Genomic DNA, 19696 nt, shown 5'->3' on the forward strand with positions numbered 1-19696 from the left:
TTTGATTTTGTTTTACAACTACCCCAATAGGCTGAGAACTACAATGCAAAAGACCAGCAAGATAGATCTATGCAATACAAGTGCCAAATTGGCCAAAAAAGACCATATGTTGAAAGTACAATTTCTACCCAAAATTGCTGCAAACTAATAGCATATTATGAGAGTAGACAAAAAATTATGCACTTTAAAAAAAACGGCACCTGAAAAGGAGTTTGTATAAGCCCAAACGAAGTCTCGGAAGTTGCAGAAATGGGGATTAGACAGACACAGTCACCAAAAATTGAGATTTTTGAAACATTTGTCCATCAAAATCATAAAATAATGCCACCATGAGAAAACACACGAAATTTTAGCCCATTTAAAAAAAAATTGCACCAAAAAATGAGCAAAAATGAGCAAGATATGGCCATTTGAAGTTAAACTGCAAAATCAAAAAGCTCAATGGAGGGGGCTTGCAATTTTATTTTTTTTAATGATGGCATCAACAAACTACAAGCCTAAATTTGACGACCGTATGACCGTCGCAAAAACTTCACCCTTGCTAACTGGGCGTCCATACCGTATGGACGGATGACGTGGCAAAAAATGATAGGTTGAATCTGTTGATGTGTCCGTACAGAATGGTCTGTGTGGTTGTACGATAGGGTGATGTATCAAACAGTACTGTTGATGTGGTGCCCGAGAGGTGATGGCGTGGCGCTGTCCACGTGGCGGCCGCGTGGCAGGATGACTGGACGATCTGTGGGAGGGAGCAGGTGCCGTCGGAAAGTGGAGACTGTAGACGAGAGGGAGCTGGTGAAGGCGACGACAGGGAGGCCGATGCCGACGGCGCGGGAGCCTGATCGGCGGGAGCAAAATACACCAGTGGGATCAACCGTCAGGACACGGGGCTTGGCAGCGGGGAGAACACGAGACAACACGGCGATGTGGTACGACAGGTGCAGAGCCTGCAGTAAAGTCTGCAGTACGGTGGGGGTCCCGAGGGGGGGGGGGTGGGGGTCTACGGAAAGAGAAGATTTTTTTTTCGAAATCCATACCGTACTGCCTAAATTGGGCAAAATTTTTCCTCCAAGCCTGAAATCCGACTTTCACCAAAATAGGCCAAATTTATACTCAAAATTCATGGAAACGACCACCCGGACACAATGGTGAGGTTGGATCTGGTTTAGGATGCCTCCAATAGATGTTGCTTCTCAGATCTACCTCTTGATGCTGCAATAATGTCTCTCAAGGATGAATCAATGACGCTCTAATGACTCTGATACCATGTGAAATTTTGCCAAGATCAAGAGCTCAATGAAAAGTACAAAATAGAGAGACAACATATAGGACAAGAATAAACTGTATTCTCATCAATAGTTATTCATACAATGAATATGAGCATGCATATATAGGCAAGACTATATGGATATGTGAGCACACAAACATGACATGTGGCTCAATAAGAAACAAAGGTAGGTAAGAAATAGGTGTGGTAGGTAAGAGAAACAATAAAATATTCCACATGAGGTGGATCACCCACTGAAGGTGGAATTATCACTCCACAATAAGTGGATATGATAGAGTAGTAACAAGATCAACACCATAAAAGGTGAAAATTCTCCTACACACACTATCCCAATGTGGCACAAACACCTAAGTGTCTCATACCCAAACTACTATGAAATGCATTTCCTAAGTAAACTTAAATAAGGTGTAATAATATCCATGATGAATATTTGTTTACACCAACACTATCATTTCCGCTTTATGTGGTGTCTCCATCTTTACTGCTTTTATCACATTATCATATCCACCTTTTGTAATTGCATTTTTCCAATTTTGGTGGGTGATCCACCTTTAGTGGTTTTATCACACTACCTCTTTTTCACTTTAGGTGGGATGATAGCTTTTCACTTTTTGTCTCATAATGTTATGCACTCCTATGTTCTCACCTTGGCTATATATAACCAAGGGGTCTCCTATGTATTAATAATCTAGTTGATCTATATTGTATTACATCATTGATAGGAATTCAATGTATTCTTGTCACATTCTTTCTCTCTTGTTTTTGTGCTTTCCATTTGGTCTTGGTGGGCTACTTTCATAGCCAACTCTTACATATATTAATACCGAATGCAACATAAAATCATGTAGCCTAGGTAGATGACATGATTATTCTATGATTTTATAATGTTTTTCACATAAAAATTAAAAGACCGAATTGTATGCATAAATATGGGGTAAATAAAGTTGATTTTATAATGTTTTTCACATAAAAATTAAAAGACCGAATTGTATGCATAAATATGGAGTAAATAATGTGTATTGAAATGTGTAATGGATAGGTAGTTTGTGTAAGGCAAGCGATTCAACTTTACATAAAATTAAGTCATTTATCAATATATCAATATATAAATACATTCTCCTCATACTAAACTAAAAACTAAATAAAAAATGACACAAATATACAAATTACATCATTACTTTATATTTTGGGAACAAATTTATCCATCCTGGCATGTCCCCTTTCCAATACTCTGTGGAACAGCAGAATTTCTGTTATGGTGAGTTAGCAAATAAAAATTAAAACAGAAATTAATTTACATAAAAAATACTGAAAAGAAAACATATAACGTCTCAACATGAACTGGGTTTTATTTAGATCTCAGATAATAAGCCTTTACGTTTCTTGAACATAGATCTTGTGGAGAATGGAAATGTCCATGATCTCGCATTGAGGGCGAAATAAATAACACAGGACAGCAGGTGCATGGAGAGAATGTTCTCTCTCAATAGTTAAGACCAAGTTTACTGTGCCTTACGAGAGATTAACCTGACATTAAAAACATTTTAGAAGCCAAAACTTGGATTTCCTGTCCCATAATCGACCAAGTACAGACTAGTTGCAATTTAGAATCAGTTTACTAAGATCTTCTGTCTTTAAATAGGCAGGTACATCCTAACCAGATGATACCAGTTGTATACCAACGTCTTCTCTATCTTTGAGCAGATTTATAACTACCCAGATTATGGCACTTGTGCCACCTTGATTTCCTTTCATGTTGTTGAAATTTGTTACTCAGAGTAATCGTTCTATGATTCTCAAAAGAGTTAGTAAATTATAGAAACTTACCGCTGATCAAATGCATTGGGAAGTAGATTTACTCAAATGTTCCTTGGGATCAAGCCATTCCCAAAGAGTTCACTTTCCAGATGCAAATTGAGGTTTCAGTGCTTGTTTACAGAGACTGGAAAACGGTATCCTTCTGTTATAGTGAAAATAAAGATCTCTATGATAAGGTCAGGCAGAAATTCCTTATTTCTTCTAAACTGATTCAAACAGAGGGCATAAAAACCCAAAATACGTCACCTGCAAGGTTGACAAGTATATATAAGGCAGTAATGCCTACAAACAGAAAAACAATTGGTTGGCTGCTTCAACGTAACTTAGTATTTGGCAAAGATTGAAGAAATGTGTCACATGCCTTTCACCAGTGCAAACAGCTAGAATCTTTTGGTTCTTTCCAGGTGGACTTACCTGAATATATTATATGATATATCTAGATTTGAAGCTTTCAACAACTTTCGACTACTGGAAAATTGGTGAATGGGTGTGGATTTTAGCTCTCCTTGCCTTCTTCAGGAGAGGGTCTCTAAAATGTTACAATAGTATGTAAATGTTTGCAACTAATTCGTATCAGGTTTTAAAAATTGTAGACTAGTGCCCTTAATATGTACTAGAAATTGTCATACTATTGCAGTTTTCAAATTTAAATTTAATCAAATGATGTATCATTGACATCCATTTGCAAACTATATTAAAGAGAAGAATAAAGTGGAACACCAGGTAGTGTCGCACCCCCATCAACAATAAAGATATTTCCCGTTATATATGCAGAGGAGTCACTAGCTAATAAATGTACAATAGAGGTCATCGCTGGATCTATCTGACCCCAAGTTTTTAGAGGGACAGTCTTTTCTGCTACATTGTTGAGCCAATCTTTCTCCATCAGCCCAGCAGTAATTTCAGATCTGAAAAGTCCTGGTGCAATGGAATTAACACGGATGTTGTACTTTCCAAGCTCCAATGCCATAACCTGCGCAGTAAAAGCAAAATAAATATGATGCAGCAAATATTTAAAAATTAAAAAGTAATCCTTTGGTGATGTTCATAACCCTTAAACAGCATGTGCCATAGGATCATAGTGTTTAAATTAATTGCACAAAGAAAGAAAAAAAGAGCATGCTTTGTTGCAGCTTGGAGATAGAGTGACAACATATATGGATAGGGAGATGACTACTGACACAGCTATAGGATTATGACCTTTCCATTGTTGAAAAAAGGAGCATCTCAATCATCAAAAGGAATCATGAATCCAATCGAAGCAGACTCAATTCTTCCAAGAAGTTCAACTATAACTCTATTGCCAACTAATACAACTTATAATACCAGTTCTTGGAATGTAGCAAACTAAATTAAACTTTCAACAGTTTGTTATGTCATGCAAAACAATTTCACTATAAGGATTCATCCATATTCACTTATTCTTATTGATGAACTGGGTGAAAAAAAGAATTGTCAGATTATGGATTTAAAAAACCAAATATACTTGTAACATTGCAATTTCATATCTTTTCTTATATTTGTAACAATGGACAAACAATCTTATTGTTAGCTTGTTTACTTTGTGGGATTTTTTCTCTTCAGTGTTTAATTCATCTTTAGGATGATCAAATTTGATGATTAGTCATTTACTTTGAAGGCTTGATCTTATATATATTGGTAATAATCACAAGGTATGGGAACCCACAAAGCCCCCACACACAAATAAATATTTGCTAGTACCAGGAAGAAACAACAATCATAAGATATCTACCACATACGGCTTTCCACTATCATGTCCTATAGCTCACTGTCATCTTACAATTTATTATCAATGTAGGACCAACCCAATATCTTTTATTTCCTTAGGCTATAGGAGCTTCTGAGGTCACTTTTTATTAGAATTTTTCTTTTTGCAAGATTTTGGCCCTGCCCCATACTGTAATGACCAATCTCCATACTGTTTTCATTAGTTTAATGTCTCGTCCTTGTGTATGTGGTAATAATCACGAGATAAGGGAACCCACAAAGCACACAAGCAACTCCAAGCAATTTTTTATATGGGTGAGAATTGATTAATATAAGAAACCCACAGCTTTGGATTTTCTTCTCTCTTAACTTCTTTCCTAGTTGACAAAGATTTTGGAGCATGGAATACCTTATTATTGTCTACAATTTTACTATGTGGAACCAAACCCAATCTTTTTGTTAAGTCATTGAAGCTTCCATTATCTTTTTAAATTAATTTTCTAATCTTCGTGGGATTCTAACCCATGTATGCTAATTTGGTTCTTACAAGCTTCATAGGGTAGATTACCATGCACTCTCATACTAAAAAAGCAAAATGACAAAATATTCAGTTGATAAAAATCATAGTAGCTAAGTGTTTTAAGGCGCAGGTGTAATATCATTAAATATTATGTTTGCATGACAATCATCTTGATTTGAAAACAGGGTTGTGTTGCCTACAAGTAGCGCAAGTGCACATATTGGAATAACTAATCTTACATTCACTAAAGAATCACTTCGGCCTTACCAATGGTTACAGTCAACCTCCATTAGGGAAATCCCCAACCGATATTATCTTATTCGAATACGGGAAGAGTAACATAAGCTTCATTTTCTCCTCAAAACTTTAGGGATCTTCTAAACCACAATAATGATCAATGATTCAATAACCAAATTTCTTATAGCCAAAGTATACACAATCGCAATTGCACACTGCCAAGTTGGTTTCAAGATAGTTTACATTTCCATTACCAAAATCTTTACCCAATCAATATTGTACTGCCACCAAAATCACTAGCAAAACTACAACAAACAAGCATTGAAGCAATTAAAAATAAATGACTGTGTCAGGAAAGGCCATACACATAAAACATGGGTAGTTGATTCCCAAGAATAGACATGACATAAGATAGTGCCCAATTTTAGCATCCAGAACAAATGTAGTTCAAATACGTGATAGGCAATGCACACCCAATGAATATTTGACAGTTGACCATGTATTAGGGAAAACTAAGATATGTGACAAAACTTAATAATAAATTATTTCTTTAAAATAAAAATTATTGGAGTTGGCGCTAGGAATTTGCAGACACTTGATCCATCTGCTATATGCTATAGCTCATGATTTGGAAGATTTACCGAATGGAGAGGGCTACTAAATTATATGAACCATTGTTAGCAATCTTTGCAGTCAAAATATAAAAACAATCTTTCTGAAGATAACATCCAAATGTATTAAAATTACAAAATACATGTATAGAACCAACAGAACCAACCAAAGTATTTGAATCTGAGATATTTATGAGAACTAAATCATACAGAAAACAAAAAAAAAATCTTTATATTTATGTTAGAATGACAAAGCATAGAAACTAACCAAAGACAAGTGAAATATTTTAATTATAATCCTAAAATTTCTGCATGGATCTTTCTGGAGCTACTGCAGGTACATGGTAAATATGCTGCCCCGTAGTGCAATAACAGGAGGTAGGTGTTGGCTTGAGCCTGCACCTACTGTTACAATCCTGTCATGATGTCACTTCCGGTGGCTAAATATGACTCACTATTGGCTCTTGGTGAAGTAGAAATATGGACCAGCATGGATGTCACGGTTTACAAAGCTGACTAAGTTGCTGCCTGTCTCCTGCTAATATTTTTATATCAATTGGCCTAATCCATGAGTACTGGCCTCATATTTAAAATTTTAAATAAATCACGTCACTAATTTGCCCTTTTCTCAGTCCAGGAGTCAAAGAGCAGAATCAAAGCTATTTAATTGCAACAGCAGATAGCACATAACAACCCAATAGATTTATACAGACTAGATTGTCAAGAAATTTCTGTTGAAACTTATGTAATCATTACAAGTACAATGGAACCTCTCAAAAGGATGCAACAAAGGATTATGGACTATAGGAGACCATGATTGCTTGTAAAGCCCTTAAATCTCAGTGATAAAAATTGGAAGTTTTGACTTATGGAAACAAAAAAGACATCAAAGGCCAAACATAGCAAGAATAAGGCAATCCTTTACATAAGTATTCGCTGTTTCACCTCTAGCTACAAACCAAATATAGAATTAAATTAGATGAAGGGTCTCTCCTTGCTCGAGATCCACGTATACAAATTTTCACTCAAAAACACAAGGTTAAATTGATAGACAAATTCTACATGTACAAGCACAAGATGCTTGATTTGCATAAATTCGTGTCATTGGCACCTAATAAGACTAGAACACTTCAGATGCATAAATTAGTGTCAATGGCATCTAATATGACTAGGACACTTCAGATGCATAAATTAGTGTCATTATAAGGCACAGAAAAATAAAACAAAGAATAGGGTCAACCATAACTCTTAATAATGTTATGCTCCTAGAATCTTAATTTTTTTCACACTCGTACCAACCAAGGATCTCAAACCAATTATAGAAGTAAACATAGACTGCTGATAGATTCTTAAACAACTGACTTTCTAGCACCCTATTTTTGAATGAACATGTTTACATCTACCAGTTCACTAAAAACATACGGGCAAATGAAATCATAGTAGAAAGTACTACCTTTGTCAATGTATTTATGCCTGCCTTTGAAGCATTATATGCAATTCCTCCAGGCAACTCCCCACGCGAGAGGCCACCAATGGATGAAATATTAATAATTGAACCTCCTCGCCCTGCATCACGCATGCATATTCCCACAGCCTTGGATACCAACCAAGCTCCTCTCAAATTTGTTGTAACAACTTTGTTCCATTCATCCTCTGACAAATCTAAAGACTCGTGTACATCACCTGAAAATCTCAAAACAAGAAATCAGTAAGTTGTTTATCACGTATGGCATACAATTATCATCTACAAAAATCATACTTTTTCTTCAAACTCCTCACACATGGCATGAAATAAATTTGTAACATCTTAACCACCTGATGGAGATAATCATAAAACCATTTTCTTTGGCATTTTAGTGAAATTCCCAGCATATATTTGGTTCCTTGCAGCAGGGTAGGAAAGAAGATATAGTTAAATGTGATTTGATAGTTCATCCAGCATAGTTTACACTTTCAATGAACCATAAAAAGGTTCCTACAACATTTAGAGAAAGTGGCCATATGATTTCCACAAGCTTCCAATTTTGAATTTTCTAGCACATCCCCACTGGCCATATCAACTCCATAGGAATGTCAATAGAAAAAAAAATGTAATGTAAATACAAAAAATTACCATCATGGGATTCCAAAAGGAGAGTATCATACACCGAATTCATATCATGTTTCGTGATGACCTTCAAAAATATTTTCACCTTTTTCTACCTATTAGCTTGATCAGCTCTCTCGGTCACAAAACAAAACCATTGTAGAGGTTAGGGATCTCATAAAAGCTTAAGTAATAACAAGTTTATCAGTACCCAGTCTAGCAAAACACAGTAACAAGGTATATTATCAAATTAAAAAGATCCACTCAAGTAAAGGAATAACACAAGAGGACACCAGATCTATTGGCATGAGAATGTCCTTTGTTAAATATTTGGGTTTCTGGTTGCGATTTTTTATTTGGGTTCCATTTATTTAGAATTGTGTTCAATTTGCACAGCCATCTCATGTTCGTCCTCTTGTTTGTGTTTGCAAATTGTTTCTATCGATTGCATATTTGTGTTTATTTGAGCTTGTCTAAATCACTTGGTTTCCCTCACACGAATTTGTATTTTCATATCAATTAAGTTTGTAATGTTACAGCCTGTTCCTATGCTTTGGTCATGTTGTCAGTCATATTCTTTGGTAAAGGTGCTAAGCGTTAAGTCTGAATGATGTCGGAAGATCTGGCAATGTCTTCAGCTGATCACTTACCATCTCAGGACCTGCAGATAGACTTTGGTCCACCAATTGATCAACTTCAATAAAGCTAATGACAAAGTGAATCAGTCAATATATGCTGCAATAACAAATGTGTCATGAAGAAATGCGTGGACATATTTAAGCATGTCAGCCGTCCATGTGGAAGGTTCTTAATGGTCCATGTGCCAAAAGGGACTCTAATTCTTAAGAATGATGGGATGTTCTTATTGATTTTTGGGTATCACAAGATGACGAGAGATCCACTAATAAATCTCCCAAGCTCTCAAAGTCACCCCAAGCACCATTGATTTATTGCCAGGACTACCAATTGCCATCCACGTTGTGGATCATAATTGATTTATGCATATATAGAGAATTAAATGGGACCCACTAGGGGCTTTCAGAGATGTCACCCATCATTGCTCCTCTAACAACTTGCCTCCACTGCATTACAATTGGTAGCATGTTACCAGATGTCACCCATCATTGCTCCTCTAACAACTTGCCTCCAATGCATTACAATTGGTAGCATGTTGCCAGTTTTTGAATATCACGAGATTGGTAGGGTGGGCTCATGGTGGTCTTAAGATGTTCAGCTCAAACTTAATTTGTTTTCAAGGTTGATAGGATCATGCCATGTGGTGCAAGTGCCAGCATATTGGGAGTTTTGGAAGATTGTGGAAATGCACGTCTCTGACCCTAATATTTGCTGGCATCCATTGATCTTATTAACATAAAATATTGGCTTCTAGTTTTATTGGAAATTCAAATGATTAATTACATGCCTCAAAAATTTAAATTTAAATGCAAAGGGCCATGCAAAAAGTTGATTTTCACTAAAAAAAGCACTTATAAGGCCATTATCCAGTGTTTAAAGGGCTAAAAGCACAAGTTGTTTTCATACAGCAAACAAATTTCTTGAGTTTGTAGTGACTGGTGCAATTAATGATCTTGCAAGCAGAGGAGCCATGTACACAGTGAAATTGCAGCAAAATTGTGGTTGTTTTAAGTGAATTTCCCAGTAAGCGATGCTGTCATAAATATAACCTTGAATTAATTTGGATTTTAAAAATTGAGAATAAGGGTGAATGGGTCCTAGGAAAGGTGAAAGTTGAATGTCAAATCTTTGTGGGATTTTGCAGTTAACTACGCAATTAAGCTGGATTTTTAACAGTATCACATATTCTAATTTGTGTCACAAAAAGAAAAACCCTGATAAACAATCAAAAGAAACTAAGATGGTCATTTCTGATACCGGAGGAAATAGCTACTTTGTCAGTGGTCACAGAAAACTACAAAAAGACTACAAGTGAAAGTGCATAAGCCTGGAAAAACTTTGTGACATGACATTATTAGAGATCCTTGGTTGTCCTATCAGGGAAGAGAATAATTCAACAATTTGTAGAAAAAAAGGCATAATCCTTTGTGCAACACTTGGAGATTTAGGAAGAGTCATCATATACAATTGCTTTGTTAACCTGACACAGTGGTGTGGGCAGCTGTGTCTTTATAATGTTGAGACCAAAGAAGTTAGAAGCAGAGACAGAGAATTGATTTTCAAGTTGAGCACTGCTACAATCAAGAAAGTTCTCAGATTATAGGAGGATGCAAAGAAATTACGTAACCTTAATATGTTGGCTGTTAGTGCTAACGATAGGCCAATGAAAATGGGCTTTGGGGTTCTCATCTGTAGTCACTAATTCCATACATTTCAAATTCTCCTGTTATGGGGGAACCTGCCAAGGAGAGGGGTGTTCCAGAGAGTGAGGTTGAGGCTTTTGTTGTATCGAAATTTCAACCATACTATCAAATGGCATTTTCATAGTTCTGCTAGGTGACAAGGAATGACAATGACACTCAAACGGGTGAGGTTGCTCTAGAATTCTTATGTGGCAATCAGAGCCCATAAAGGAATTAGCTCTATGATTTAAGGGCATATCTAGCAACTGAGATTCATGAGGAATTGTCAAATTGCAAAAACTCACCAGGGCTGAAGAAGTTTAGGCATTGTTCAGTACCTCTTCTACTTGGCTAAAGCATGGCCCAAGGCTCTGGGAGTGAAGAACAGTTTTAGATATGAATTCTTGCAAAAAAACATGGAGAAGCCAGTGTAAATATGGAGCCCCCACATGGATATAAATTTCCTCAGAGCTTCGTATGTTATGTTTGAAGATAGTTTGTGACGTCCCTGTCAAAAAACATTATGAGGAAAGGAGGCTTAGGCTCACAGACGTTGTGAGAGCATTCTTATGACCTCTACAACTTGATTTTCCCCAGAACCAAGGTCATAATTGAGGTGATTGGTAGCTCAATCATGATAACACAGTTATAAAGGTATTTGATATAGCAACCCCACCTTTCAAGTTGCCAAAGCATGTCCCTACAAGGGTAGTTATTCTAGAAACAGTAAGGCAAACAGCTCCTGCTGGTAAGCAGTTATGCAAGGCAGGGAAGGCAGTTGTTCTAACTTCATACTTTGAAATCTATGATTTTGCATTCAAGAAAAGAAAATCCTTAGACCATTCAAAAGATATAATTGGTGCACAATATATGGAGCCTGAAGAATTCTAATCCTATAAACCAGAATATTTTATTAATCAGAAAAAGGATTAAAGAGAAAAGATCAGTTTGACAGCACCAATATCAGGAGATTGATGATCTCCTCACAAGTTGTGAGAATGAGCGTAAGAGAGTCATAAGGAGGGACACTTGGCACAAAATTAAATTTGCTGAACAAAAAAGGATGGGTGAAGACCAATTACTCAGGAGCCCTTAATTCGCCTCAATGATCCAGTAAAAAGGCTGGACTAATTGATGAAAGACTCTCATTTATACACAGATATGTTTGAAATTGAAAGGAGTGAGTACAAGAAAATTCTTTGAGGAGAAAGAAGAGTAAGTACCTGCCTAATCTGAGGCTAGTGACTCAGTCCAAATTGTTAGTACTGAGAATCCAGCAGACTACATTACCCCTGCAATATCCAGTGCTCGGGCAATTCCACAAACCTCCAATCCTTAGGGGAAGGAAATTGCTACAGCATTGGGTTTGGAAATGCTGAAACTGTGGAGAGTAGAAGAAAGTCTTGGACCTCCATCTCAGGTGCAGAGGCGGTTGGTCCCTTGCAAACACAGGATGAAAAAGTATTTTTGCCATATGATAAAACTGGATTGTTATAACCTGTGAGTCAATGAGTCCTTGATGATGTAATAATAAAGGCCTGTGAGGAATTCTTAGTCGAAAATGAATTTTTTAAAACAAAGAAGTTTAAGCAGTCTATATGTATTATGGACCTACAAACAAAATGAATATAGAGCACAAATTGAGGCCAAAGGACCTGCAGAAAGGGTTGAATCAGCAAATGAAGGGGTTATAGCTGAAAGCAATCTAAATCCACAATTCTTCCCTTTTAGTGTGAACAATAGAACTCCAAAAAAGGGAAGGGAGATAGTCAGATCAAGTGGATGCATCCTTCTCCCAAGTTGATGTAATGAACACCAGGAAGTTTAAGGACACTAAAAGGTTGGAAGCAGAGAACTTGCGTTTGAGGCAGGAGAACTTAAAGCTGAGAGCAACAATGTTAAAGAATATCTGCAACATCTTATAGCCCTCAGCCTCTAGCACTTCCAACCCTGTCCAGGACACCTCAAGTTGTTTCATCCAGGCATGTAACATTGTCCCACCTATGAGGTTGTATCTGATAAGGATATGCAGAAGAAAGTAAGTCAGTGGCAAACCCTGGTAGTTGGGTTGAGAGATAATAAGGATCGGGCCATAGAGCAGATTCGGCTGCTATAGGAAGAAAAAGAGTCCCTCAATGCCCAATGGTTTGACACCCTCAAAAAATTGTTAAAAAGAAGGGTGGTTGATATTATTGCAGTCCTCAGTCTATCCAAGGTTAACAGTCAGCAAAAGGCAGCCATGGAAATCAGTGCTCCTATAAAAATAAAAATGGCTACCTAAACCTGCCAAAGTAGAAATGCTGGATGACAATACAAGGTGATTGGATGATTTAGAAGTACCAGAAGTAAAGATTGGAAGATATAGACGAGGTATGTAGAAACCTTGTGGTTGTTGATTCTCATCTAGTGCATGTGACTAAGGTGTTCAGTGACAAGGCAGCCCTTCCCTGAAAGATGATAAATTTCAAGTTACCCACTCCCAAGAGTGATGACTATCCTGACAAATTTAGCATCTGCTGAAGTCGTCACCCTACATTGAACAAAACATGAAAGGTTCAACAAGGGCCGAACATGTCAAATTGCATACATACAGCATCCACGTATGACAGACAAAGAAGCAGAACACTATTAATAGCCAAGTAATCAGGAAGACATGGCTAACACCATGGATGCGTTTCATATTTGTTAATTGCCCAGTCTAGGCAACAAGGTTCAGATAGTGCAAGTAAAGACATTACCAGTGATCCCAAGTGGATTAGTTCTGAAAATAAAACATGTTCTACAACCTCACACCCAGACCAAAAAGTCAAAATCAACAAGTAAAAGTGAAAACCGACAAGACAAAACAAGGAAAGGATAAGACAGACTGATGCAGAGAAGAAAAACGACCAAAGAAAAGCACCCAGAGGTTGTGCAAACCATTAGGAAACAAGTTGGCAGCTTCACATTGTAATAAAAAGATCGTCCTTTGCAGATTTACCACCCACCTTATGTTAAATAAAATAGGGTTCAACAAGAGCCAAACTTGTCAAAATGCATACAGATAGCATCCAGATATGACAGACCAGGGAACAGACTGCCCAGAATGAAAGAGGAAATAACTCATATGTCATGGTTTGAGTTCCAGTCTTGCCTAGCAAGTCTGTAACAGTCCGTTAACAAGTTTGAAGGATAGATATGCATAATGTCAAGTGATTGATTAACTAGAATTAATTGTACATTGCAGTAAATTGCAGGAAGTGTAGTTAGCAGTTTGAGAGCTGAATTTGATAGAGAGCTAGGGTTAAGGTCATTTTAGGAGTGCTTTGTCATGTACCGATGGTGTTGTAACGCTCCATAACTAAATAAAAACTTTTAATCGTACAAATTGGTGGTTTATATAGAAAGCACAACCCCATCTTTGCCGTATTCTTCACCCATAGTAGGTTTCTTCAAGGGAAAATTGTGTTCGTGGTGGTAAGATGTTGTAATTTGTGTTCTTCTCACGCTTATTCTGCACTCCCTTCATGTTCTTTCATCCTAGCACTAAAAAAAACAATCTTGAACTCAATGGCAATGCTGATTTCATAAGGAGGGCACTTAGAAAAGGCAAATTAACTACTTGATTTTAATCAGTCAAACTCAGAATCCATGTTAAAGAGGAAGAAATGTGGCCTTTCCCAAATTTTTAGAAAAATAGGCGATAATGCTCATCTTTTGGAGCTGCCACTGAAATTGGAATGCTTCACTTTTTTTCAAGGTTGCTGATTTGTGTGATTACAAAGGAGAAGCCAATGGTAGAATTGACATATTACACCTACAAGCTACAAGAAAACTTCCCAAGTTCACTACAAGATTGCCGCAGAAGTCTTCCAGAGGAGATCATTATAATAAAGATAACTGCATTAGAGGAGATCATTATAATAAAGATAACTGCATTAGCATGTTTATGTGGATCTAAAATAATGGTGCTTGGTGAAATGGAAGAACCAACCCTTAGCTGACGCTAACTGGGTAACTCAATTAGTTTTTAAAATGCTTTGGCTGGAACAATTTTACCAGCAAAATATTTTTTTAGCTGAAAATTAAATTAATGTGTTGGAGGAGCACGGTACAGATATTCACGGGGAAATATCAGGTCCACTTAATGCATTGTGGACCCAGAATTAGAAATTGTAGGTGGCAACAATGAATAAGTGAAGTTTCTATTATGGCATAGACAATAAATTGTGAGATTGGACTGCTATAATATTTAAGAGTGCTATTATAATTTGCTCTCATCCTGTCAGGAAAGTCCATAACAGGAAAGTGGACTGCGTGTCCATCCCAGTCTCCACAATGTGTTTGTGACTTTATTTACATATAATACAGTTGTCTCCTTACTCATGCAATCACACACTGTATTTAATTTGATTTAATGATTATCTCCGTCTCCGTAAAGGTGCACCTGCCTCTCTCGGTAACTATGCATCTTGACCATGGATGGCAAAAAAGCACAGAAGCTCTTCAATTTCAAATTTTATGAGACAGAATCTCTTCAATTTCAATTTTTATGAGACATAATCTCCTCAATTTCAATATTTATAGACTTCAATTCAAAGGACTCATAGTAATTTACAATTGAACAACCATGTAGTAAATGTGCATTTTGCAACATTTGTGAGTGCATATTTCTTTAAAACAGTGGGCCTAATGTTTTTTTTGGCTCCCTGCAATATCTAGTCTGAGTAGTCTAAAATTGGAAAAATGGTACAGAGCATGGCAGGGTATAACAAAAAGCAGGGTGTACCTCTGAAACCAGCATTATTAATAAGCACATCGATTCTGTGAAAGCATTGCCAAGCGATTCCAACAGCGGCATCAACAGCAGCGGAGGGGTGGCTGACATCAAGCTGGACAGCGGAGGCCTTGACGCCGAACTGCTCAATCTCCGCACACACAGATTGCAGGAGTTCCCGCCTTCGAGCTGTGGCCACCACATTCCACCCCCGCTTTGCCATATTCAAAGCAAACTCCCTTCCAAGCCCTGAAGACGCCCCTGTCACCATCACTACCTTCCGCCCTTCCCCTGCTTTCTCCTCCATTTTAGACTTGGGACATGCTTGCCTTCAAAGGCTCTTTATAGCCAGAAACTGCTGCAATTTTTCTCATTCCGGATAATTCGCTCGGTCAGTTGTCGTCGTTCCCTGCTTTAGCCAGGTAATAAAAAAATATAATAGTTAATAACATAGCCTATTTAATATTTGAGTGCGTTTCAACAGTTGAGATAATAGTATTGGTGGTAACGAAAGTGTAAGATTTTTAATTATTTCTTTTTCATAAAGTTAAGAAAGGGTGGTCATAATATCAAGATTTTATAGGTGAGGTTTGATTGTGAGAGGAAATGGGAAGAAATTTCCATGCTCAAGATTTTTAATTATTTCTTTTTCATAAAGTTATGAGAGGGTGGTCAAGATTTTATAAGTGAGGTTTGATAGTGAGAGGAAATAGGAAGAAATTTCTATGGTCAATAAAGAGGAAATTTCTATGGTTTATATAGATGAAATTTTTATAGTTAATATAGAGGAAATCTTTAGTCAATTGAAGAAATTTCTAGAGGAAACTTCAAAATTATAGTCAATATTAAGAAAATTCTCATGATTATTAGAAAAGAAATTTATATGTTTAAAATAAAATTGTAATCAATAATTTTATATATATATATATATATATATATTATTAATTATGTTTTTAAAAATGCTATTAATTATCATTAGTATTAATTAAATGAAATGTGTTTATTAGATTAAAAACAATAAATTCTATTCAATTAGATTGGAAAAATAATAAGCTATATAATTTATATTAGTATAAGAAATAAAATATGTACCTAACTAGCACATCAATAAATATCATTCTACCTAACAAACAACAAATATCATTTTGGAATTGTATTAATTATATTATTTCTTGGTGTCTTTTTCATAGATTTTTCTAGAGATAAGTATGTTAGAATCTTTAAATCAATATATAAATCTACAATTATATTAATTACTTAAAAGTTATTGTATTTTACTTGAAGAAATTTAAAATTTATTAATTATATTAAATTATTATTATAAAAGCTTCTTTTCTTTTTAATTAATAAATGCTATCAAGGGGTAGCTCTCGTATACATGAAAACTACATTAAAAGAGACAAAGTGCATCAACTCAACAAGTGAGCATGCATGAAATACATCAATTAATTAGCACTTTGAGGTGCATCAAGCAATGCAAACCTTTCAAAATCTCAAAGGCACACTCAATCTATGGAGGGGAAAGGAAGTCAACATAATGACTAATAAAAAAGTCAAATAGTTCCATGTTGTTGCAATTTGGCACATCTTTTAATAGCAAGATTTCTTTAATGGTGATTTTGTGTTGGCTTAAAACACTCCACTCAAAAGGCCATCAATTAGTCACTTATTTAAAGAGAAAATCACTCGGTTAGCTTGCTCTCACAATGTGAGCTTGAGGAAAACATGGGCAAATAGCTCCCTGGATGTTTTCCCCCATAATCATAATAACATATGTGAAGAACTCCCCATATAATCTTTCATCATGAATTTGTTCGCCATTAAACATGTGTACGCCAACAACTTATTGGATAGCCTTAACAACACCCTTTGTCTCAACATTAAACAATCTATGAATTTAAGATGTTGTATCCCCCATAAAACATTTGCATTCAACTTCTGAGACTACTCCATATGTTATTCTTTGAATTGTTCTTTCATTGTATCAATATAAATACATAATTAGCACCTCTAATAGACTATCCTTTCTTGAGCCTCCAATTCATAATATTTTTTATTTTTATTTGTGTTTATGCATATTAGAATCGCCTTCAATGTCCACCACTTCAATGTTCTTTTGCTCACATCATTTTAAGGCTTCAAAGAGAGCCTCTAGTTCAACCTCATTATTAGTATCATGATAATGATTTTTAGATAAAATCCACACGAGGAGGATTCCTGCTTCCTTTCAAGGTCCATCTAAATTAAGTTTCAATCTTCTCCTTGGAGGCCAAATTAAAGATTACTTTTATTTACTTAAAAGATTTTATATTATTTTATTTATTATTTTTAAAAAATATATAGAAGTTGTGTTTTAGTATGCATTGTTTAAATATATATATTCTCAAAAGCTAATTTATTTACTTAAGAGTTAGTTTAGTTTAGAATTTTTTATTTTTTATTTTTTATTTCTTATATTTATATTATTTTGATTTTTTAGGTTTATAAAGTAAAATCACATAAAATATTATATATTTATATGTTACTTTCCTATAGTTTTAATTTAATAATGTTTTATTTTTTGAATATAGTAATGATATAAAATATTTGGATGTCATTGTAAAATGTCATTTTTGAAAGCTTTAAATTATCATAGAATGTTATTATTGTAGAATGTCAACAAAAAAATATTAATGTTGTCTTTACGCTGAGAGGCGTGAACTACAATCGCAACCACGCCTATACGTCATCTGTGTAAAGAAAAACTCATCCAACAATCTTGGTTTGATTTTAAAATCTTAGTTGTTTGCTATAAACGAGAGTTTACACGAAACATGGTGTGAATAATGTGGCTTACATGTCTCCCTTTCATAAGAAACAATCCAAATTCTTTATCTACCCGAACATGATTAATAATAAAAATGTTTATAGAAGCTTCTTCGATTTGCATTGTATTGCTTGTCATAGTAGAAACCATTATAGTTTTGTTCAATTTTCATTGAATTGCTTGCTACCGTATAGACCATTTCACTTCTTATACGAGGTGCAAAAAAATTAACTCTGCTTCAACTTCTCAGCTCCTAAGCAGAATGCTTTTACTTTGTAAAGTTTCAGAGGTTTTTTGTAGTGCCCCTCCTTGACTCATCCTTTATGAGAAAATACTTTTTGATTTGTTCTCTGACAATCTCTTTGATATTAGTGGATTCATTATGATTTATGTGGATGAAGTTATGTCCTAGACTAATATGATGATTAGGCTTATGCACTCACCATTCATGTATGGATTATATTGCTTATGAAGTTGTGATGTTATCTTGATTATGCTAACCCTATTCCCTAATTATGATGATGATTGTGACTGTCTTCTAGTGTCTTCGTGATAGGGATGATGCCATACCACTCATTGCGAGGATGATATGGCGTTGGGATTCTATATCACTTGCCTACTCATTTATGATGTATATGTATCATACATATGTTTTATTGTGTTTTAGTGGTGGATGCAGGATTGCAAGTACCAGACATCGACTCCACCTGGTCTCATTGGTCTGAGCGTGTCTTATCCCAATGACAAGTTGTCGGAGATGGCATGGGTTTCCCTCTCATACTTTAGGCTTAAGTTGATACCCGTGTCAATTAGTGTCTTGGCTTGAGTCGTTGGTCTGTGTCATGTGGTATGTTGTTCAACCTTATGTCGGGTTGCCTTGTGAATTTGTGATTATTTATTAATTAATAATTAATTGATTTATATAGTTTATTTAGTATTAAATTAATGGATGGCATTAATATTTGATATTAATGTGTGAATTATTATTATTAGAGATTTATTTATTGATGTTTATTTCATGAATTTGTATTTACTTGATGATTTTATATTATTTTATGGTCTAATGTTTAATAATTGAATACTTATTATATGAGCTTTTGATTTATTGAATTATTATTTATTTATTAATTATTGGTTGAGTATTTATGCCTATCTGTACATTTATTTATTGTTTAATTACTAGTTGAAGCATTTATGCTTGTCCGTACATTTACATATTCATTATCTATTTTGCTTATTTGTCTATTGTTTATTTATTTATCTCTTTTATTGTTTATTTATTTATCTTATTTATTGTTTATTTATTTATCGTTGGGTTATTTATTGTTTATCTAATTATTTATTTATTGATTGATTTATTTGTTATTATTTATGTACCTACCCCTTATTATGATTGGCCTTCTTGGGACTTGTGATTGTGAGGATATTATTATTTAATTGTTTGTTTATTTATTATATTATTTGTGGTTTATATTTAATTGGAACATTCATTTATAATGCCTTTGATTTATTTTATTGGGCTTTAATT

The 19696-nt window shown here is 35.2% G+C and overlaps 1 protein-coding gene across 1 annotated transcript; it reads right to left on the reverse strand.

The window, feature by feature from the left end:
- Positions 1–3715: 3715 nt before the first annotated feature.
- On the reverse strand, positions 3716–15796 carry LOC131030642 (uncharacterized). Its single transcript, XM_057961550.2, has 3 exons — positions 15375–15796; positions 7656–7885; positions 3716–4079 (listed from the first exon to the last, which is right to left on the reverse strand). Exons 1-3 carry the CDS (start codon positions 15667–15669, stop codon positions 3801–3803), a joined length of 804 nt encoding a protein of 267 aa, XP_057817533.1. The 5' UTR covers positions 15670–15796; the 3' UTR covers positions 3716–3800.
- Between the last annotated feature and the right edge of the window lie 3900 nt (positions 15797–19696).

This window comes from Cryptomeria japonica, chromosome 4 (assembly GCF_030272615.1).
Source record: "Cryptomeria japonica chromosome 4, Sugi_1.0, whole genome shotgun sequence".
Lineage (NCBI taxonomy): Eukaryota > Viridiplantae > Streptophyta > Pinopsida > Cupressales > Cupressaceae > Cryptomeria > Cryptomeria japonica.

Excerpts from the sequence above, each read along its gene's own strand:
- LOC131030642 (XM_057961550.2), bottom strand. The coding sequence starts at position 15,669 with ATGGAGGAGAAAGCAGGGGAAGGGCGGAAGGTAGTGATGGTGACAGGG. Across the intron at positions 7,886-15,374 it reads TAATAATGCTGGTTTCAGAG|GTGATGTACACGAGTCTTTA; the intron begins GTACACCCTGCT and ends TGAGATTTTCAG. Across the intron at positions 4,080-7,655 it reads GCATAAATACATTGACAAAG|GTTATGGCATTGGAGCTTGG; the intron begins GTAGTACTTTCT and ends TTTACTGCGCAG.